This window comes from Molothrus ater, chromosome 16 (genome assembly GCF_012460135.2).
Source record: "Molothrus ater isolate BHLD 08-10-18 breed brown headed cowbird chromosome 16, BPBGC_Mater_1.1, whole genome shotgun sequence".
NCBI lineage: Eukaryota > Metazoa > Chordata > Aves > Passeriformes > Icteridae > Molothrus > Molothrus ater.
In genome coordinates, this window is record NC_050493.2 from 8,747,408 (window position 1) to 8,770,918 (window position 23,511).

At 44.4% G+C, this 23,511-nt stretch overlaps 1 protein-coding gene across 1 annotated transcript; it reads left to right on the forward strand.

The window, feature by feature from the left end:
* The first annotated feature begins 200 nt into the window (after positions 1 to 200).
* ABCC6 (ATP binding cassette subfamily C member 6) lies at positions 201 to 22,447 on the forward strand. The gene is made up of 30 exons (XM_054516607.1): positions 201 to 487; positions 941 to 1,117; positions 1,458 to 1,583; positions 2,187 to 2,324; positions 2,562 to 2,698; positions 3,989 to 4,120; positions 4,439 to 4,651; positions 5,479 to 5,656; positions 6,120 to 6,281; positions 7,755 to 7,847; positions 8,243 to 8,446; positions 8,794 to 8,940; positions 9,662 to 9,749; positions 10,045 to 10,114; positions 10,760 to 10,886; positions 11,352 to 11,528; positions 11,966 to 12,133; positions 13,160 to 13,343; positions 13,756 to 13,819; positions 14,303 to 14,420; positions 14,977 to 15,184; positions 15,871 to 16,181; positions 16,883 to 17,082; positions 17,188 to 17,314; positions 17,873 to 17,974; positions 18,794 to 18,940; positions 19,394 to 19,552; positions 19,788 to 19,954; positions 20,419 to 20,613; positions 21,151 to 22,447. Exons 1-30 carry the CDS (start codon positions 434 to 436, stop codon positions 21,257 to 21,259), a joined length of 4,482 nt encoding a protein of 1,493 aa, XP_054372582.1. The 5' UTR covers positions 201 to 433; the 3' UTR covers positions 21,260 to 22,447.
* Positions 22,448 to 23,511: the final 1,064 nt, after the last annotated feature.

Below are 23,511 nucleotides of genomic sequence, written 5' to 3' on the forward strand. Positions count from 1 at the left end.
AATAATTTTGTGTTTCAAGCACTGCGTAAAGTTCTATGTCATTTATATAAATATGCATCAGGTAGGCGGAGAATATATCCTAGGTGGGCGTGTTCATGTAAATTTTACCGTGTGGAAAAAAATATTGGTGTTACCCTCTCGGCGTGCTGAATTTGTGGAAAGAATAAACAAAATCCTTTCTAAAATACACGCAGTGTCTGTGCTTAGAGAGCTCCTATAAGCGGCGATCCCGGAGGCTCCGGGAGCGCGATGCTGCTGGTGCTGCTGCTGCCGCGGCCGGACTTTGGCCGCAGCGGGACGGGGCCGAGCTCGGCGGGACGGGGCTCTGAGCAGCCGCTCCCACGCCCGGAGTGACCGGAGCTCTCCCTCAGCCAGGGAACGCCGCCGGGCACCGGCCGAGGGTCCCGGGCCGAGGGTCCCGAGCGGAGCGCCCATGGGTGCGGGCACGAAGCTGTGCGGGCCCCGGGACGGCCCCGCCGCGCCCCTGGTGAGTGAGAGGATGAGGGGATGAAGGGACGAAGGGATGAGGGGATGAGGCCGCGGCACCGAGCAGCCCCGCGGGGCCGGAGCGGGGTGCGGCACTGAGGGAACGCGGCCTGCACTCCGCCATGAGGGCAGCGCTGTCTCCGCCAGGGGCGGCCGCGGAGCGAACTTTGCCTCCCCGGGACGGTGCTCGCCCGAACAGACCGCCCAGACCGCTCGGCTGCAGTAAATGTGCTGAGCTGCGAGTGAGGACCAGCCCGAAAACACTACAGAATTACCTTTAAAAGGGCTCTAGTGAGTCCATCAGTCCGGACTCGCATAGATTTCCATCCCCGAGGCTGATAAACTCCCCTAATAGTTTGCGAGTCATTATCTGCTTCCTCTTTCCGACATGGAATTCCCGTCCCCAGCCTTGCTCTGCACCATGTCCTTCACTTCTGCATTGTTTCTGTTTCAGGACTGGAACCAGACATGGCCTACAAACATCCCAGGAGTGAGCTGGTGCTTCGAGAGCTCCATCATTGCCTGGATCCCTTGTGCCTATCTTTGGATCTGTTTTCCTTTCTACTACTGGTACCTTCGGCACAGAAACAAAGGCTACATCAGGATGTCCCACATCTTCAAAGCTAAAATGGTAAGGGTAAAGCACAGGGTTTGGTCCTAAATTATCTCAACTTTGATGCAGAGCTTAACCTTCTTAAATTATTAATTCTTTCCTGATGATCCATCTCTCCTGGGGTTTTTGACATTTACCAGCTCAGGTCAGTATAAATCAAGTAAAGTTTTAGGAAGATGTGTCATAAGATCTTCTTTCCTGTATTTCCATTTGATTCCCTGACACTTCCATAACATTCTCCGTCCCAGACTTGATCTTCCACCCCTCCAGTCTTACTTCCCAGGCAGCTTGGATCAGTTTGGTAGATTGTCCCAGCATTTTAGTTCATTCCAGTGTGTGTTTTCTGTCTCTGCCCCAGGTCCTTGGATTCATCCTGGTAATATTGTGTTTTTCTAATGTCTTCTTCATGGTGTGGGAGAAAAGCCAAGGAATCCCACGGACCCCAGCACTCTTCATTAGCCCTGCTGTGGTCGGAATCACAACGGTAATCCCTCCCTTGTTTGTCTGCAGATGGCCAAGCTTAGCCCTCCTGGGACAGAGCTTGTATTTCCCATGGTTGTTGCTTTCTCTGAGCACAAACTTGGCTGGTGGGGAGTAGAAGGCTGGGGATGCACTTTGTGCCTCTCTGCTGTGTTACACATCAGGGGGTTGGAGTTGGGGCAGAGCACACCTGGCAGGAGCTGAGGTTTCAGTAAGGTTTAGAAAGAGGTCTCACAACAATGAGACAAGATTTCATTTCTCATAGCCACAGTATGTGATTTAATATGGTTTAGAATGAAATGTGATTACTGTTCAATAGACCAGTGCCTGTTCTCCCCTTCTGTCATTGCATCCTCATAGCCTCAGTCCTTCCAGCCTGTTGGCCCAATTGTAATTTTATTATTTGCCTTCTCTGTAGACATTCTTGAGTGCAAAATTGCACACAAAGCTTTTCAGTGTTAGCCTCTTAGGAACAATACTACAGCTCTGAACATCTTGAAATGTTTGGGCAAGATGTGATTTTTCTCTATTGCATTCATTAATTTGATAACAATGTTTGGCATTCCATTACCAGTATTTATTTAGACAAATCTGTACTTCCTCACAGGTCCTTGCCTTGTTCCTTACCCAAGCAGAAAGAATGACGGGCGTCCAGTCGTCAGGGGTCCTATTGATTTACTGGCTGCTCTCATTTGTGGCTGCACTTGTGATGTTTAGTTCCAAAATTCAGCATGCCCTGGAAAGAGTAAGTGAGATCACATACCTTTAATGAGCAGACTACAAAGTCTCTTAACAACAGGGCTGGGTTTGTCTCATTGACTGCAAGAGGGAGAATCAAATTCCTCTTTTAAAATATGTGCTGAGAAAAATGTTCATATTTGTGGTGGATGTTTATTTGCATAGGTAGAACATGAGAAGCTCTTTCTCTGCTGGTTAAACATGAAGGTTCTTACCTCATTTTCACCAGTGTTGTGTTCCTTAGGGCTTCCTGGAAGACCATTTCCACCATGTTACAACTTACCTTTATGCTGGCCTGGTGCTAGGAGAACTTGTGTTATTCTGCTTAGTTGATCACCCTCCCTTCTTCTCTAAAGCTGACAACCATCCTGTAAGTATAAGGTAGCTTTTCCTAATGCTTTGCTTCATGGCTGAAGCAGGGTTTTGAATACATGGGGATACACGGGCACATGGGTGTCTGGGTGATGTAGGATGCATCATTCTGTAAAAAAGCTGACAGTTTTAAAAGGCAACTGGCAGAATGTGGGATAACAGTGCTCTGTCTCTCTGTGTAAGCTTTTCAAAACTAAAAGCCTGTCCATACTCATGTTTCTTGTCACTGAAACCAGTGGATAGGGCTTCTGTTGCTTCCCCTGGTGCTGCTCTCCTGTGCTGCAGTACTCTGTCGGTGATATTGAGTGTGAAAAACTCTGTGCTTAAGAAAATAAATGTCTTTGGGTATGAGGAATTATATTCTTTGTTCTTCCATCTGAGATATTATGCAAAGTCAAATTCCTAAAAATCTTCCAATCCCACTGAGCCTCCACAATACACTTAACTCTGGTTCAATGGATGGGGAGGGGGATAACTCTGATTGCTTTTCCTGGGGAAGCACAGAAGGGAACTACATTCATCTGACACATGCCCTTTTCTATAAATAAATATCACACGTGTTTTCTCTCCCATCAGAATCAGTGCCCAGAAGCCAGCAGCTCTTTTCTTTCCAAAATCACATACTGGTGGTTCTCTGGGTAAGAAAACAGAAGATGGGGTTCTGCTACAATATCAGAAAAAAGCAGCAGCATCAGAGATCAGAGAGGGTGTAGATGGCAGCCAGTAGGAAATAGCTCAGCCCCTGAGTTAGCTTATGGCATGAGGATTTAAATTATTTCTCTTGTGAGGTATTCCCACAAGATCAAATTAGAAAAATTCAATTTACTTTTCTCAAAATAGTTCAAAATGCAAATTTGTGATTCTAGATAATTATCTTCTGCCTCCCAGCTACCCCTCCAGTGTCCTCCCAGTCTTGAAATAGATCTCATCAATCTCAAAAGATCGCTGTACACCAACCACAGCCCTCTCTGCCTGCCAGACCTTGGTCTCATCTGCCTTTCATGGAGCCCAGAGAAAGTTAAATGAACTTTCTACTCCACTACCCAAGACTCTCAGTATGGATTAGAAATTAGTGCTGACTTGCAAATCCCCATTGTGCTTGACAGAAAATAGCCTAGGGATTAAAGCAAAGCTGCTGTTCCTGGGCATTCATGTTCATTGTGGGACAGGACAGTCCTGAGTGGTGTTGTGATGTCAGTGCTCTCTGTGGTGCACTGCCTTGCTGCTCCTGTGTTCTGAAAGTGTCACACACAGCACAGATCCTGCTGTGCTCCCCTGACTGCAGTCTGTGTCCTCCAGGCTCCTCTGGAAGGGCTCTCAGCAGGCCTTGGGGGTGGATGACTTGTGGCCAGTGAGGAAACAGGACTGCTCTGAAGAAATTGTTGCCTGGGCAGAAAGAGAGTGGAAGAAGTGTCACAGCAGAAGCCAGCAGTGAGTATTTGATCTGGAGAGCACATCATGGGCTCAGCTGGGCAGTTCTAGATGATCTAAGCAAATACACTCACAGGTACTGCTGTGTCAGTCCCTTTGTGCAAAATCTGATTTTAAGTGTTAAAATCTGCTGGAGAACATCCTTCCACTCCTGGAAGCACAGAACTAACTTTCTGTGAGAGGGGTGAGCTTTTGATGAGCTTTTATACTGGATATGGTATGAGGTCCAGTGTGAGATATTTAGTGATTTTTTTGAAGATACAAAATTCCCAGGCTTTCTCCAGTTGTAGGTAACTTTCTCATTGTTTCTTCCTTCAGGAAGATGGAGTCTGCCACATTTAAAAAGGGTCAGAAAACTGAAACTGGTATAGCAGAAGCTGAAGAGACAGAGGCTCTCCTACAATCCAAGCACAGTCAGAGCGGGCCCTTGCTGAGAATGTTTTTGAGCATGTTTGGAACTTATTTCCTTCTCAGCACTGTCTGCTTAGTTATCTGTGATGTCTTCTTGTTCTCCACCCCGAAGGTGCTGAGGTATGTGCACATATAAGATGTATTTCTGTCACATGAACAAGATTGCTGTGTGCATGAGCTCAGAGATGTGTATGTCAGCACCCACAGACATACAAACAATGACCTTTTGAAATTCCTCTTGCTGATGAAGGGAACTCAGGTGTCATTTGTGCTAAACCCACTGTCAAGTCAGGAGGAAAAGACACAAAGCCACTGTGTGAAGCTGTGCACACCTGTCTGCACTGCTGTGCTCCAGCAGTGGGAAGGACAGGATGCACCAAGCCCTTTGAGAACATCACTAGAACAGGAATTATTTGATGGTTCTGTATATCACATCACTTGCCACTTGCTGTAGTCTTAAGGCTCCATGTTCCCTGGCTAATAAAGAGAACACCTGTGCATCCCACACATCTTAAAAAACTTTGTTAGTTGATGAAATGCTTTGTGGGTTCTGTTGGTACAACACCAACCTGCATTATGATATATTTTCATGGGCAAAATCCTTTCTTAGTCCAGATTAGAAGTTCTGGAAATGCCAATGACTCCCTTAGGTTACAGCTACCACTTTGCATATTTGTGACAAATTCATGAAAATCAGGAGGCATCCTTAACACTGAAAATGAGTCTACCCAGAGAGGATGTTGAGATCAGAGATTGTCTCAAAACCATGAGTTGCTAGATTTCAAAAATCAAGATGTTGTATGTTCCAATTCTTCTGCTATTCATTGATAAACCTCAGCCAGAGAGAATACAGAAAAATCACCGCTATTTCTGCCAGTTTATTTTTGTGTGTCTGATATTTCATCAGTACTGTGTGGATTCAGCAACATTTGCCTCCTGTCCTGCAGCCTTTTCCTGAAGTTCATTGAAGATGAGGCAGCCCCAAGCTGGCTTGGCTACCTCTATGCCTTCAGCATGTTCCTGCTGGGCTGTCTGCAGACTCTGTTTGAGCAGCGCTACATGTACATGTGCCTTGTGCTGGGGCTGAGGCTGAGAACTGCACTGACAGGCCTTGTGTACAGGAAGGTGAGCCTGCAGCTCCTTCTTCAGCTTTGCTTTTTTCTAGCCCTACCTTAGTAGTAATGATGTACATTGTCCATAGCAGTGTCAGGGGAGATGTCATTAGAAACTAGTTTTAGGATGTATCTGTGCTATATTCATCTCTGAGCAGTACATGGCAGGTACATTGTTTAGAGGTTCCCTACATTGTTTAGAGCTTCCCTTTTCTTGGCTTTAGAAGGAAAAGCCAAGAAAAGGAAAGAGCAAAAATCAACATGAACTTCCTTATGCTGTAGATGACGGCTGGGGAAGAGTAAATGCTTCATCTTAAGTGAAGTCACCTGGCCCAGGTAGCAGCATGGTTTCAATATCTGGGATTTGACATTTTTCTCACTCTCTTTGTTCTCTGTGAGGAAAAGAATGTTGTTTGACTTCTGGACCAAAGCTGTTGTTTGATAATGTCTTTTCTTTCTTCTCTACCCTGGTCTAGATCCTGGTTATGTCAAATGCTTCAAGGAAAGCAGCAACTACAGGTGAAATTGTTAATCTGGTATCTGTTGATGTGCAAAAGCTAATGGATCTGATTATCTATTTTAATGGGACCTGGCTGGCTCCTATTCGGATTATCATCTGCTTTGTCTTCCTGTGGCAGGTAAAATATGACAGTATTTATCAATCCCTTTCTATTCTAAATATCAAAGGAAAAATGAGGTTTCAAAATTATACTTACTAGTTTGAATTACATGAAATTGCCATATTTTTCTTAGCTCTGTAGCCTGTTGGATTCACTTTTCTTTCTGAAAGATATTTTCATTGATACAGAATCCTTGTCTGATCCTTCAGTTCATCTTCTCACCTGTATATTCAGCATTCAGTCCCTTTTAGGAGTCTGTGAGTATGGTTATTATGAGCTGACTGATAAACTTCTGCTTCAGATTTTCGTGTCACTTCTCTTTACAACCAAAAGGTGGTGGCCCAGTGTAAGCTGAAAGCCCAGTTCCAGCTCCTTGGCACAGTCCCAGAACATAATGGGGAATGGTCTGAAATAGCAACTTGACATACTTCATCCTGAAGCCTGGTTACCACCAGACCAGTGAAAGAGCTTGAAGCAAAGTTACATGCCGTTCAGAAAGAGTATTGGATACTTTGAATTTCATAGGTATCAAGGAGTTCAGCAAGGACAGAGCAAAACCTGAATTAGAAATAATGGATGGTAATCTTTTCTCAGCAGTACGGAGCCCAATTGTTTAGTCCCTGTTCTTGGCCAATGGAAGCATGAGCAGTACAGAGACAGGTGATTCACAGGAGCTTTCCAGAGGCCTTTGAGGCCTTCCTTTACTACCCAGGATGGATTGTGCCTGGTGCCTGGCAGGATGCTGTGACTGAAAATCAGTAGCCCTGGTACAGACTGTGGTGAAGTCATCATCCCTTTTCTAATGACCTTGACAAGTTGAATGTGGTTGGAGCATAATTACACTTTCTTTTCTGCTGTTCACAGACCATTGGTGCAGACAATACCTGTAACTCTGTGTGTTACTCCCTTCTCCAGCCATCCCTAGGGAGATGTAACTAACCCATAAGAAACAAGTGTTGATACATAATTGTTATGATCCCTGGGATCCAAGAGCTGTCCCAAGATAATGGCACAGGATAATGCCACCATTTCATCTCATGCAGACAAGCTGGCTATTTATGCTGCAGGAATACTTGGTAGAGGGTTTGGGTTTGTTTTTAAGGAAAACCTGGTGTTGTCTGGGGTCACTTACTCAGGGCAGCCACAAGATGTCCTTCTGAACGCATCCAGGGATGGATGAGAAGAGCCGGGAATGGCTTGAATTGCCAGCGTGCCTCTGGGGCGCCTTCAGCACCGATCCAGCTCCTAACAAGGGAGCGAATAAATTCAGCACAGCCTGATGACAGGAGTTATCCGGCTTGGAGAGTTAACAATCCACAGTGCTTAGGAGCACAACTCCCTGGAAAGGCAAAGGCAAGGTTACAGTAAAGGCTTAGCCAGAGGGATGTTATGCACAAGTTCAAATAAGAGGGAAGGTAAGCAAGGGAACAAAATGCAGTCTTGCCTAGCCATCACCAGAAGTTCCTTCTCTTTTCTTTTCTCTCCTGGCAGCTTCTAGGGCCATCTGCCTTGACTGCAATTGCTGTATTTCTCTTTCTTTTGCCTCTGAATTTCGTGATCACCAAGAAGAGGAGTCAGTTTCAGGTATATTTTGCTTCATTAAAATGAAGTGATTTACTGAGTTATGAGATTATTTATATTTATTCATGCTTATCATGACTGTCTGAAGTAACACAGGAGGATTTGAAGCCTGCAAAAATTCTTGAAATTTAGCATTAGCTCTTCCATGTTCAGCCTTTTTACTATGTTTGCCCTACTTTTCTGTTGTTTTTATGTACTGCCAGTAAAAACAAAGCTCTGAAGATGATAAGTAAAATATTTCCCAGCCTAGAAGAGTCATAAGCAAAACAGCATACACAGCTCAACTGCAGGGAAATTTATTCAGGACTTGGAGGCAGAAATAAGGTATTTTTCTTCAGAATAATTGCACCATTAAACATTTAACTTATTAAATGATAAAACCCAAACATTTATTACAGGAAATCCAGATGAAACATAAGGATGAGAGGGCCAAGCTCACCAATGAAATTCTCAGTAACATTAAAGTAATCAAACTGTATGGCTGGGAGAAAACCTTCATGGAGAAATTATTTGGAATCCGAAAGCAAGAACTTCAGGCCTTAAAAAGATCTCAGATTCTCTTCTCAGCATCCCTAGTTTCTTTCCATTCATCAACTTTCCTGGTGAGTGGATCACCTTCCTACATAAAACAAATGCTGTTACTTCCCTGTTCCTTTGCACTCCTGCCTGGACAGACTTTTCCTATGGACAACTAAAGATTATACCTGCCTGGAGGTCACAGGAGTTGCTGTGGCTGCTGCACCAAAACCTCCTTAAAGCAGAACAAACATCCAGTGATCAAATTTGGTTCTGTCACCAACATACCAGACCTTTGCCTGTGGTACCTGCAGGACAGGCACCTAGAGGGGATAGCCTGGATTTAACCAGATGGGTCCCAGATTCTTGAAGGGCCTGTCACCCTTGAACCATTCTGAAACAAGTGCTTTGCTTGTCCTTTTCTCCCTTTCAGATCACATTTGTCATGTTTGCTGTCTACACCCTGGTGGACAACACACACGTGCTGAATGCTGAGAAGGCTTTTGTGTCCTTGACACTGATCAACATCCTCAACACTGCCCACTCCTTCCTGCCCTTCTCCATCAATGCTGCTGTCCAGGTTAACTGCAGGCCCTGTTCCTCTTCCTTTGGCCATAAGGGGTTTTTACATAACCCCATTAACAGGGGGTTATGGTAAAGGTAGGGATTTCTTAGGGCTCTGCACATCAGCTGTTTTATAGCCACTGTGAAATGGTGACGTGCAAGGGCTTGCAGCTAAAGGTACACTGTGGCATTGCTTTTCAGAAAGGCTCCTTTATATTGACAAAATAGTCAACAAGAATTACTCCTAAGTCTTTTGTAGCTCAGCACAAGCACCATTAGATCTCAGAGGGGCTTCCAGTTCTGTTTTTAATCACAGAAATCAGAACAGGTGGAACAAAATTTCCATAGGGAGACCCTGCTAGTCCAGGCCAGAGAGAAAAGCAATTCACTGTTCAGTAAGAAATTAGGAAATTCATTTCCCTCTTACACGCTAAGACTGTCACAGATTTTCATGTACCAAAGCAATCACTGGAAAGATTGCAGGAAGAATTGGATGAAAAAGTGCCAATTTCACTGAACCAGAAGCACAGGGAAGGATATGGAGGTTTTGCTGAGCTAAGTGGAAATAAAGGCAGGTAACATAAGGAAGAGCTGCCTTTGGCCATCTAAGCCTACAGCATCTGCAGCATAGCACTAGTCAGTATTCTAAGTGGACCTTCAAAGTGAGTCTTCACTTTGGGTTTTTGCTCCCTTTCTACTCTAAATCTTATTTTCTTCTGTGTGCTGCTTCATTTCAGGCCAAAGTTTCCTTAAACCGTTTAGCAGCTTTTCTGAATCTGGAAGAACTGAATCCTGAGACCTCAAGCAGAAACACTTCTGGCTGTGGTGAGCTTTTATGTTAGCATTTTGTCTTATAAGAGGAGTAATTTCCATTATTCAGCTTCTACTCAGGGTGTCTACCATAGTCAAGAGAAAAATATTTGCCCTTTACTGTCACTTTATCTCACTGGCCTCATTATTTCTAACAATGAAATCTAATCTGGTGATTAACCCTTCTTTTCATAATAAAAGTTGATTTTATGTAACATAAATATACACTGAAACATAAAATCACATAAATTGGGACATTTCTGTAGCTATCTCTGCATTTACAAGTGGTCTGTCTCTCTTCATGTTTTAGTACAGGCAAGTATCACCATAAGAAATGGGACTTTTTGCTGGAGCAAAGAAACTTCTCCTTGTCTTAGAAGGTACAGACTTACCCTTAGTCATCTCTCAGTACTGTAGGTCAGGGTGGATGCTGGATGAGCTAATTCCTCAGGGCCTAAGTGAAACCAGGGTGAAATATCCAGAGGCTTCTGAGTTTGCTTCATATTCAGTGTTGAATTCTGAAAATTTTAAAATCAGATAAAACATCATTTTGCTTTTATGTTGAGGAGCACATAAATGGGAAGGTACCTGTAATTGGATGTTGCCTTATTATATGGAGACTGTTTTCTTTATACAGTTTTCTAGCCCAAATATGAAATTACAGTGATTTAAGGCATAAAAGTAGAACAGATGGAATGCAAACATTATATATGACATCACTACATGCTTCCTTCAAAAGGCATTGACATTTTGGAAAAGAAAAACTTTGAATAGTTCTGATGTTCAGGAGTGTTCTACATCCAGGGGTTTGGGCTAGCCTGTCTCCAGAGTGAGGATCTGGGTATGAAACTCAGATGGGGATGTGGTTGAAGACTTTCTGGTTGGAGGTGTCTGAAGGGATGAAATTAGGGGATTTACTCAATACAATACATGCCCGACAATAGCAAGAATTTTGATAGTAAGTACAATTATTTGCTTTCAGAAGGTGTATCTAAATGTGGTAAGAGATGATCTTTTTCCCCCAGCATAGAGCTGAGTGTGCCCCAGGGCTCTCTGCTGGCTGTGGTTGGCCAGGTGGGTGCTGGCAAGTCCTCCCTGCTGGCAGCGGTGCTGGGCGAGCTGGAGGCCACCGAGGGCTGCGTGACCATGAAGGTGAATTTTCCCCTCAGCATTTGCTTCTAATTAGGCTGTTCTCAGGAACTGTAAGGTATGAACCACAGCACCACTTAACTCAGGAAAACCATTTACTGCTGAATTTTAACACAGGCTGTATCAGTCCACATTTAGTTATCTGAAGGCGCTGCAGACTTCTCAGATGAGCCTGAACTTTGTGAATAGGAGCTGGAACAACACTTCAAAGATCCAGTTCTATTTCTCCCTCTGACAGTGAGCTGAAGTGTCATCCTGGTAAATTGCATCCTGTACTCGCACCTCTGTTCACTCCCCTGTAAGGTAGTAACAGTGCAGACCCATATTTTGCAAAGCCTTCTGAGAATTCTCAGTGCTGATGATCATTCCAGATTTCCACAACTGAGAGAGCTTTTCTTCAAAGATGGGTTCTCACAGTGTCAAGTTGAGCTTATGGAAAAGTTTGCTAGCATTCTTCCACTTTTATAGGACACTGCAGCTTATGTCCCCCAGCAAGCTTGGGTTCTAAATGCTTCAGTGGAAGATAACATTCTGTTTGGGAAAGAGATGGATGAAACCTGGTTCAATAGAGTGACAGAGGCTTGTGCACTGCACCCTGATTTGGAGACCTTCCCTGCAGGACAGAAGAGTGAAATAGGAGAAAAGGTACTGCCTTGGCTTTATGTTTTGGCCAACTTTTCCCTGAGTAGCTACAACTTCAGGTGTCTACCCCTGAGTAACTACAGCTTTGGGAGCTGTGATGAAAATGCAAAAAAACCTAAACTCACCAGAGGCAAGTGCCCAGGAATTTCTGGAAAATTAGGCCATGATTTAATTTAAGCCCACCTTCTGACAGCCTAATGAGAGAAATAAAAGCTGTTTAAGAGAAAAATCAACACATCCAGGTTATTCTTGGATGCTATTTTGCAGGAAAGAGTTGTTCAAGAGACTCTGCCTCTGCAAGAGCCCTGTTTGGAGGGACAGAGGGAGGGAGGTGCACTGATTTGAAAATAAGGAAATCATAAAACATCAGTGTAAAAGGAAGTCAGCAGTTGGGAAATATGCTGTAGCTTTGAAATAAGCAGAGTCAATATCTTTTCCAGGGAATCAATCTGTCTGGGGGGCAGAAGCAGAGAGTGAGCCTTGCTCGGGCCGTGTACCAGCAGGCTGCGATTTACCTGCTCGACGATCCCCTGGCTGCTGTTGATGCCCATGTTGGGCAGCACATTTTTGAACATGTTCTTGGACCCAATGGTTTACTGAAGGACAAGGTGTGTATGAACCTGAGCTGTAAACACTTGCACAATGCCTCTAACTAAGCAGAGCCCCCAGAATGTTTCCAGTAGGGTGGGTTGCTCAGTTTATCCAAGGCTCACAAATGCTTTTTTGCAGTGGCAGCAGGGGACTGGGGAACCTCTGCAGGCCACACAGCACCTGCCAGTCCTGCAGGGAATCTCATTTAGGAGGAGGAAGGCTGTCTTTATCCTCATGCAAACCACATGCCTAGTGCCAGCCCTACTTTCACTGCAGGTTTACAGTTCTTTGGTCTTCTGTCCACATCCTTCCCTCCTTTTGAGATTTACTTCTAGCACAGTTCAGAGGAGCTGCCTGATCTCTTCCAAATTCTATATCCATGATGTCTAATCCCATTACTTTTGGATAGTTCAGTGGCACCTTTACAGTTCTCATCATCACCCAAAGGTGCATCACTTAAACACTTCTCCTCCATTCTTTTTGCACTGATTGTGTTCTGTTTTTCCTTGGTATTCCTCTGCTGTCAAGCTTCTGGAAAACAAAACATGGTTGCATGAGAAGGAATGCTAGGGCAGCTCTTTTGGATTCATATTGTAAATTGCCTAGAAACACTTGATTCAGTTTCACATTATAGAAGGAAAACAGGAAGAAGGCAATTTCTGGCATTACGAAGTCCAATTAAAACAAACATATAATTATAAATACCTTTCTCTCCATGAGATTAGTTGCAAGTATCAGAAAATAATTATTGTATTGAAACAGAATGACTTTCTAAGAACAATGTACCAGACATAAGGTGTACTCAAAGGACTTGACTGTATATTGGAAATGCAAAATATGCCAATTTATCTAGGGAAAAATTACTTTTCTTACATCCTTTCCTCCAATTATTTGTGCAAATGTGCTCAGAATTGTAAATAAAAGGAAATACCCTTTAATTCCATTCAGACTGATGAATTTTTGAGGCCTAAATTTGATCCTGAACTACTGATACCAGTACTGACAGCAGAACAATTGTAACTGCTCCCTCTTTATCCAAGCAGACTCGTGTGCTGGTGACTCACACAATTAACATTTTGCCTCAAGTGGACAACATTGTTTTTCTGGTGGATGGAATGATCTCAGAAACTGGTTCCTACCAAGAACTTCTACAGAGAAATGGAGCCTTTGCAGATTTTCTTCGTTCACACGTTACTGCAGAAGAGAAGGCACCTGCTGGTTTTCCAGGTAACCCAGATGGGTTGGAATCATTCTTCCTAGGTCTATCAGTCAATTGTTCCCTTCATATCACATCTGTTTTATTAGGGACATTTAATGCAGAGATCCAATCACAGTAAGGTGTTGCTTTGTGTGGGGAAAAATATGGCTGTCAAATCAGCTGACTCATCACCTCAAAATTGATTCTTGAATCCATATTAGTAGACAATAATCAAGCAGTAAACTATTACCCACTGTATGTGCTATTCTTCAAGCCTCACCTTGATATTTCTACCTCTAGAAACAATTTTTTAAATGAATCTTTCCTCCATATATTACTAGTCTTTCAAAGGCTGTATAGGACAAAACAGGATTATAAAGCATTTAGAAAATGCTTTATAAAATCGTGAATTATTATTATCATAATACATTTATTTCACAGCTATGGGAGACATCAAAGGCACTATAACCACTGGGAATGGTCCATCTCAGCAGAAACCCCTCAGGTAAGCTTAAAGCAATCTCAGATACTGAAGCATTTACTCCAAAAGCCCATATAAGCCTACATAGAAGCTCTTACTGAGTATGATAGAGGGTTAGGATTGATCTGTAAATAAATAACAAGAACAAATAACCAAAACTCAAGAATAGGTAAAAACCTGCTCTTGAATGTAAAAGTTGACTGACATTTCTTCTGTATTTCACAAGGAGGCACAACAGAGCTCAAGTACAGGCTCCTTGGTACATTTGGGTGCTGATCACTTCCCTGTGGGGCTGTAAGGTCAGACTGATCCCAAACCAGCCTCAGAGTGAATGCTTTTTTCTGAGGAGCAGAAAAAAGCTTGACAGAGCCCAGTCCTTTTGACAAAGGTGGACAGTGGCTGGGGACACTCTTGAGGAGCCTGAAAACTGCAGCCCTTAAAATAGGCATGGATTTAAAGGTGGATGGGTGGCTAAAAATTGAAAGGATTTTTGTTTTCTTTATGAAGTGGCGATTCAGTAAAATCTGCTGTGGGAAGAGAGACCATTCCTGTGAGCCCAGACTGCACCAGTGCTGCAGCCACCAGTGGAGGATTAACCAAGGCAGAGAGAACTCAGCATGGCAGGGTAAGCACAGCACCTTCCTGCAGGGGCAAGGACACATTCCATGGGGATAACACACCCATGGCAGACAGGCCAGCTCCCTGCCTCAGCTAAACCACAGCCAGAGCAGTCAGCTGAGCTGTACCAGTGTGCCCTGTAACTGAGAAGAAATGAGAGCAAGAAGTCAGAAACCCCAAAAGAGGCAGCTTTTTCTGTAGGGAACCAGCACTAGCCAGACTGGGATCTCCTCTCCCCACACGAGCACCCAGTGTGAACATGGCAGTTCTCTCTCACACCAGCACACAGGAAAACCACTGCCTGACATAAAGAAAGCCTTCCATGTATTGCAGAAGTAACATGAGCCTATTGCATAACATTGATCAGTTGATAATAATCATTCATCAGTGATTTCTTTAACTATGCCTTCATTACTCATCCATGAGGAAAACAAAACAAGAATCAACACGGTTGCTGTGACTGTGACATATCACTGAGAAATCCCATTATAAATCACTCCTTGCTTCAGAGCTGCTTTTTTTAGCTAACAGCCTCTTCTCCTGCTCTTTCTGCCCACATGCAGGTCAGAGCTGGGGTGTATGGAGCCTACCTGCGGGCGGCAGGCCGGGTGCTGTGTGTGTATGTGCTGCTGTCCTTCACCTGCCAGCAGGCTGTGGCCTTCTCCAGGGGCTACTGGCTCAGCCTCTGGGCAGATGACCCCGTGCACAATGGGACACAGCAGCTCACAGAGCTCAGACTTGGAGTCTTTGGTGCTTTAGGAGTGGTTCAAGGTGTGTTGAAGTTGCTTGCCTAATTCTCTGTATTCCCAGCTCCCGGTCCCATATCCAGGATGTGTTCTCAGAGTATAAACAAGTGCATACCCTTGGGCTTTCAGCTCCAACCCTAAAGGTTTTTCTTTTTTATCTCTTTTCATCCTTCCAGCATAAATTAATCATATCAAAGTTCAAGTGGGGGCTCTTCTCCATGCTGAATTGTTGCCCCTCACACTGCTATGCTGAATGAAATCTTGGCTTAAGTCACATAAAAGAGAGAGAAGAGAAACTTCTGGACTTCTACATTTATCTTTTTCCTTTTAAATAGCCACCATTCTTTTGGTCACTCTATTTAAAAAGAAAAAATATCTCTGAACAATTTAAAGTAATCCCAGTCAAGCTTATTTTATGATGAATGAATAATTTGTCCTGCATGTTTTAAGTTCCTGAATCCATGCCCCCCATCAAGCTGGCTTAGAAGGTATTTGGCCACTCTGTAACTACCCTGCAGAAAGGGCAGCTTACCCTGCAACTCTGAGGCTTGGTTTAATTCCTGCTGAAGAGGGGTTTAATGCCTGTTGCACCTTCCTGAATGCACACTGGTGCAGCATTCACAGGAGTAACTGGAAACCACCATCTTGCTAAGGAGAACTCCAAGGTGGTTTTGTTCAGACCTAGCAATAATAAATTCTTTTCTCTTACAGCCCTTGGCAGGTTTGCCTGCACAGCAGCAGTGCTGCTGGGGGGTGTGTTAGCCTCACACCAGCTCTTCCTGCAGCTGCTGAGCAATGTCATGAGATGTCCAATGCTCTTCTTTGAGCAAACACCCACCGGACACCTGCTGAACCGCTTCTCCAGAGACATGGATGCTGTTGATTCTGTCATCCCTGACAAGCTCAAGTCTGTGCTGGGATTCTTGTTCAGCTTACTGGAGATCTACCTGGTGGTTGTGGTGGCTACACCATGGGCAGCAATGGCCATAGTAGCCTTGACTGTTCTTTATGCAGCATTCCAGGTAGGAGCTCACAGGTGCACACACAGGAGAGGCTGAAGCAGCACAGCCCTGCAGAAAGCCTCCTTCCATTTCTTAGGAGGGAAGGCATGCAGAAATCAGTTTCATAATCTCAAGTCACATCTGAACAAGATTAATGTCAGTCCCTTTCCCACATCACCTCACCCTTCCAAAGCACCCCAGAGCCCTCACAAACAGGCTTGTGCTTTTCTGATGTCTAAAACAAATCCTACTGAGGCTATATCCCTCATCTCCATTAGTGTGAATCACATGAAGACCAAAAGCATTTTTCCTTTCCTGCAGAATTCCTACACTACTTTTTAATATGTCCACATTTGCCAGCCAAGACTGAGCATTAGGGAGGGGCAAGTACATCTCTGTTCTCCATTGAGCAAAGGGCTCAGCTGCAGGAGAAACTGAGAGTAGAGGTTTTGTGGGTTCACAGCACCCTGGCTCCTTTGCCCCAACTGAATTAGGAATATTAGGAATTAGAAACAGTTAGGATTATTCCTAATAAAGGCAGGACATAACAGAGGTAGGAACACTGCCTCATCTTTCAGGGGCATGTCCTGCATGCATATAAGGTTTTGTAACACAAGGACAGTACTGTTGCACTTGTTGAGGCCTTCCCAAATTTCCTCTGGAGTACCTCCACAGAGGCACAAGCCTTTTAATGACTCTCCCTTCCTTTCCCCTTGTCCCAGCACTTCTATGTCAGCACCTCCTGCCAGCTGAGGCGCTTGGAGGCTGCCAGCAGGTCACCCATCTACTCCCACATCTCAGAAACCTTCCAAGGCAGCAGTGTGATCCGTGCTCACAAAGACCAGCAGAGGTTTATTTCAAAGAGCAATTTCCTAGTGGATGAGAACCAGCGAATTTGCTTCCCTGGAGCTGTTGCTGACAGGTACAAATCTGCCCAGCAGCTCCATGAGTGTTCTGTAAAGAAATCATGTTTTGGGAGAAAGGGAGAGGGCACCCAGCAACAGCTCTGTGCTCCCTCCTCCTGCAGGTGGCTTGCTACAAACCTGGAGTTCCTGGGCAATGGCATCGTGCTTGTTGCAGCCCTGTTTGCAGCCATGGGCAGGACACAGCTCAGCCCAGGAACTGCTGGCTTCTCCCTGTCCTATGCTCTCCAGGTAACCCAGTGGGGAAATAATACCATGCTTGCCTTTATCAAAAGCAACTGCATTTTAATTTCTGTTATGAACTATTTCTGTGCCTTTTTAGATGCCTTTTCCTACCAAATCCTGCTGTCATTGCTGAAATCCAGAGCATCTGGAGCACATGGCCCCTTAGGGAAAGAACCTCATAAACACATGTATGGGCCATCTTCTTCCTCCTACACCTGAACTCACAATATAAGTCAAAGCAAGCCCTGGGCAGCTGAAGCAAGGTCTTCAGAACCTGTCTTACCTGCTTGTAGACTAGTTGCACAAGAGCCTAAGAAATAGCTACACCATCTTTGAGCATCCAAGTCAGTAGCATTTCATTCTCTATAAACATGCTGAAAGGGCTATGGCAGGACTTGGCTTTCACTTTAGCATTTTAAGATTTTCTGATGTAATCTAATTTCTGATATAATTAGCTGATGAGGAGATCTTTAGAAATAAACACTAAGACAAAGTACCAGGTATCTCCTGAGCACAGGTCAGGCCTCATGTTGTCTCCCTAATGCTTCTGTTCCACTGTGGCAGATAACTGGTGTTCTGAACTGGATGGTTCGCTCCTGGACAGAGCTAGAGAACAACACTGTTGCTGTGGAGAGAGTGAGGGAATACCTGAGGACTCCTAAGGAGGTAGCTAATCCACTGTTGACCTTACTAGAAGCAGCTGAACATCTCTGCAAACTCAATGAGTAACTTTTCTGTTCCACCTGAAAAACCTCTAGTTTTCCCCTTCTGAAAGGCCAGTCATGTTTCCTTTAGAGAACTGCAGCATTTGGGGTTTATCCAACTGACTAGACTTGTTTTATAACCTCAGATCATTATTTCCTTAGGACAGTTATGCACTGGATTGCCATTAAAATAGCTTCACTTGTTAACACTCATGGAATGAGACATTTCCTGCCCATATTTGGAGTATTTATTATGTGACTTCAGATGCAACTCACTGATAAGTAATGGCTCCTAGATAACCTTTTAACTGCTAAAAGTTTCCAGCGCAGTAATTTTTGTTCTGTAATCATTAAAATTATATCTCCATATGCTGCCCTGAGAGAGAAGGCTTTCACAGCCCTGTTTATAGGGTCATATAAATTTTTTTTATTGAACCACTCAGTTTCAGAACTCTGACATGCAAGCAAACGTTCATCCCCATTTTCAGTAAAGAAAATCCAACCAGCAACTCTGGATAAAGTAAAAACAACATGAAGCAGCAACAACATCTGTAGTATGAAAGTTAGAGGCCTGTTTTTGGTTTGGAAGCTGCAAAGAGATTGGGGGAGAGTTGGCACAGGTGTCTTCCATGAACATCCCTTTCCACTATTGCCACTTGATTGGCAATACTGGAATGGGAAGCTCACGAAGACACTTGTGGGTAATTTAAGTTCATGAGGACACCTTGATTGGGTAATTTAAATCAGCCTTCAACACTGGTGTTTTCTTCCATCTCTTCAGGCACCTTGGACTCTGAATAGCAAACTTCAAGGGCAAGTTTGGCCCACTGAGGGAAGGATTGAATTTAGAAACTACAGCCTGTGCTACAGGCCAGGTTTGGAGTTAGCACTGAGGCGTGTCAGTGTGACCATCAACGGGCACGAGAAGGTAAAAACCACTCCTTGAGCAGTGTGAGCAGGGCTGGGCACTGACCAGATCCAGGGCATCCAGCCCCTGCCTGTACCCAGCTACAGCAACCTTGCAGCTGCAGGAAAGCAGGAGCCCATCTCCCACACTGCACACCTTGTCCAGCTTATTACAGCAAAGGAATTCCACTTTTTCAGTCTCGCTCCACATCAAGGCCCTGCTCAAACTAAGTCTTGTAATTATTCTTCCCTTCAAAGCCTTTTGTGATTCCTTTTCTTACAAAACAATTGTGAACTATAAATGCTTCCATTTAAAGAAAGTATTGCCAGACAGTGTGAATCACAAACAACCCTAAAGATCTGATCTGTGCAAAACTGTCTCCCATCAAAAGGCCAAGAGGAGCTACACAACATGTTTGCCCACCTGTGAGAAAACAATCAACATCCAAACCAAATCCTCCCATTGCATTTTCAGATTGGCATAACTGGCAGAACAGGAGCTGGGAAATCCAGCCTTGCCATGGGCTTGCTGAGATTGGTGGAAGCTGCAGAAGGAGCCATCCTCATTGATGGACAGGACATTGCCCAACTAGGTCTGCATGACCTCAGAACCAAGATCACTCTCATTCCCCAGGTATGAAACTCATTTCCAAAATATTTGAGCAGTGTCTTGAATACCTGGGAAGGGCTTATAAAGATTCTGTGAGAGGAGGGACATTGAGCAATTTCCAAGTTGGAAATGACCTCTATGCCATGTTCATCTGCCATTCAATATAACATCAGCCACAGATTCCCACCCAGCAGGCAGGACCCAAGAGCTCATTTTTATAATTCATTTCAGGAGTTGTTTGTACTGTCTCTGTGCTCAGGATCCAGTTTTGTTTTCTGGCTCCCTAAGAATGAATCTCGACCCATTAAACCAATACACTGATGCAGACATCTGGACAGCTTTGGAACTGACTCAGCTCAAGAACTTTGTTGCAGATTTGCCAGAGCAGCTGGAATATAAGTGCACTGACCAAGGGGAAAACCTAAGGTACCTTTTATCTGCAGTGGCAAGGCAGTGCCAGCCCCTGGGCTAGGAGAACAGAGCTGGTTGGATAAGGAGACTAATTCCTTTATTAAAAAAAAAATTAATGATGTCCAGACTGCAAATTGCTGCATTCCTGTCCTGTTTAGCAGCATGAAATCAAATCCTAAGACACTAAGGAAGACCTTTTGGACTCAATCATTGTGGTGATTTGCATTTGTGCAGTACCTAAAACCCTGCAATATGTTCCAAGTGCTCTTAGCTCTTCTGGGTGCCATAGCAATACCTTCCCCTCCCTCCCTTAGGCTGCTTCATGCTGTTACCTACCTGCAGTGCCACCAGCCTCAATCACTCTTTCAGAGAAAGGGAACAATCACCTTTTCATTACTGATTTCAAATGAATCATCTGTTCTGACCCCAAGAAAAAGTGACTACTGCCTTCAGTTTACCATCTCTCTTCCTACTTGCAGCACTGGTCAGAAACAGCTGCTTTGCCTGGCCAGAGCACTCCTGCAGAAAGCCAAAATCCTCGTTCTGGATGAGGCCACAGCAGCAGTGGATGTAGAGACTGATGCCCAGATTCAGTCCATGCTGAGGACTCAGTTCAGGGACAGCACCGTGCTGACAGTGGCTCACCGGGTGAACACTGTGCTGGACTGTGACAGGTAAGGACACCTCTGAGCAGGGGAGCACTCACTCAGGCAGCTGCTGTGACTGACACCCCACTGTGCTGCTGAACAGCAACTCATTTCTGTCCTCTTGGTGTTTAAACCTCCAAGCTTTGCTTCGGAGTTTGGAGGATCTCTGTTAAACCAGCAGGGCACCAGCAGTTTAATCAGAGATCCTTTACTCCCACACAGAGCCTTTCCTGCTGTGTCACAGCCCTCCACCCCACTGACAGCAAACCATGACTACAGCTCCTTGGTCACCTGAGAGTTGTGACACTAAAACACCCAATACCCCTTCACAAATCTCACCCCAATCTCAGCTGCAAAAACCCCTCCTCCCAAACTCAGCACTTGAACAGTCACTCATCAGAAACCCTTTCTATCCCAGCACTGTTTCCCAGCTGAAAAGATGTTGGAAAGCTTGGCTGAATAACCAGCAAGTACTGAAACTTAATTTAAAACTAACTAGAAATTAGGAAGTTTATTATAGGTGCTGTTGTAATCCCAAACTTACATTTCTTTTATTGTTCACAGGATTTTAGTCTTGGAAAATGGCCGGGTAGCAGAATTTGATACTCCAGAACACTTAATAGCTCAGAAGGGACTATTCTACAGACTGTTGGAAGAATCAGGCCTTGTATGACTCACCCATAGCACCACCAGCATCAGGAATAATTGACCTCATAATTGAGTTATTTTGGTTTCTCTCAAAAATGCCTGACACTCAAGCAAAGCTTGTTCGAGCCAGAGCTGCAGTGAGTAGATGGAAAGGGGTAACTTGGGATACATGTTATTTCCATAGGAAACTCAGCAATTCCACTTCCATTATGTTTCCAGATACCAAAACCTCACTTGATTGCTGAAAACAAGCCAGTCAGGACTTAAATACTTTTCTGGTATAAAAGCAAACAAGTCAAAAGAGAAAGACCACAGCATTCCTAATTTATACTGTAAATGGAGCCCAATTATCTATCATACTTCAAGATTACACAGATTATTTTTAAAAGCCAAAAAGATTTTATGGACAGCAAGGAAGAATTTAACTGGTAGCAAGGAAACTTAACTGTTTGCAGTTGATGCTAAGCTCCAGGCAGAACAAATGTATTTTGTCAATGTTTTAAGGACTGCTCACCCAGGCACTGTTCCTACACAGCTGTGGACTCCAAGGCAGCTGGAGCTCATCATCCAAAGTGCACAAACACTGGGGCAGGAGGGAAGTGGAGGCAGGAGAGCACAGGCTGCCTTTGTCACCCTGGGGATCAGATCCACCCCCTCCCTCTGCAGAGCAGAGCCAGCTCCAGCAGGGGCTCAGCAGTGCAGGACAGGACCATGGCTGGGAATGGCAGCAGAGCATCCATCACCCCTTCTGCCCAGGGCTTGGAGCATCCCCACTGCAGCTGCTCACAGCAGGGCATGTCCAAACATTGACACCAACATTTCCAAACTGAATTTGGCCATGAGGAGTTGGCATGGTTGGAAGCGCCCTCCTCTCTGATCCCTGCAGCACATGAGGAAAGCAGCAGGATCTCACCTGTTGACCTGATGGTTTCCCTCTTGAGTGCAAGTTGACTCCTGCATGTGCCACCCTGGTGCTGCAGAGCCTCTGGCATGGTCACCTGTCAGGTGTTGCTTTAACAAACCAAAACAGAAGCAAAAGCTTCCTGGGCTTCCCAGTGTCTGTGGCCAGAGCTGTGCCCAGGTCTCTCCTCAGGAATCCCAGGATGACAGTGTGACAGTCCAATACACACAGAGATACTGCTCTTTACTGTGACTTTTGTTAAAGCACCCCTTTTCTAGAGAGCTGAAATAAAAACAGAATCAAGTATTTAAATGGGTCTCTTCAGTAAACTGGAACAAATACAACACAGAAAGGGGCAGTGGGGAGAGGATGGGAGAGTTCCAGCTGCAAGAATCAGCCCAGACTGGCAAAACCCAGCAGTTCCTTCTCCAACAGCTGCTCAGTGCCTTCTGCACCCAAGTCAAGAACAGTTTAGAGTTTCTGCTGGACAAGTGCCCAAGATATGGAGGTCCAGTGCCTGCTGCTGCTCAGGTACCAGGAGAGAATTATTTTCCCTCTACTTTCTCCAGCTCTCATACTTGAGGACACAGACAAAACAATTCCAAACCCAGATACAAGTTAAGAGTACTCCAAAAGTTTATCAATGAATCTTCAAAACCAGGAGCATTTAGAAATACTGAGATAAAAGTTAGGTATTTTTCCTTTTAAACTAAGGCAAAGAGGAACAGAATTGCCCATGTTGCTGGGTAATTCTGAAACAGACATCTTTTAACATTCCATAATCTCCAATATAAACATCTTTAAATGCTCATTTTCTGTTCCTAAGGTAAAGAGGGATGGCAACAGGAGACAATAATCAAAACATCCTTTCACACTGGTAACCTTTGAAAGGGCACAGTTTTGCTGTCAGCTAACCCAAAGTAAGAGCAAGCAAAAATATCATCAGCTTTCACACATCAAATTGTGCTGAAAGGGCAGAAGAAAAGCAATTCCCCAAATTACATATGAAAAATCCATCATGTTTCAGATGGATATGTCCCCAGGGATATGTCCAAGTACTCTGATGAATCTGGAGCTCAAGTCTCACAGAAGTTATCTGGAGTTGGTTAAAGCAAACTATGTAAAGGAGTTAACACTTGGAGATACCATGTAGGAGAGAAATGCTACCTTAAAAAATCCTTATCCCATGATTCCAGGTTTAAGGCAATACTGAAACTGCTAAAGCCAGAAAATAAATCAAAATGTCATGCATTGATTTACACCAGTTCAGGCCATACATGTACTGTGCAAGTCACACTCCCAGTGCCCCAGATGGTTGCAAGACACACAGGAATGCCAAAATGTTCAAGGTGTCAGTGGCCCCAAGCACAGTTGTT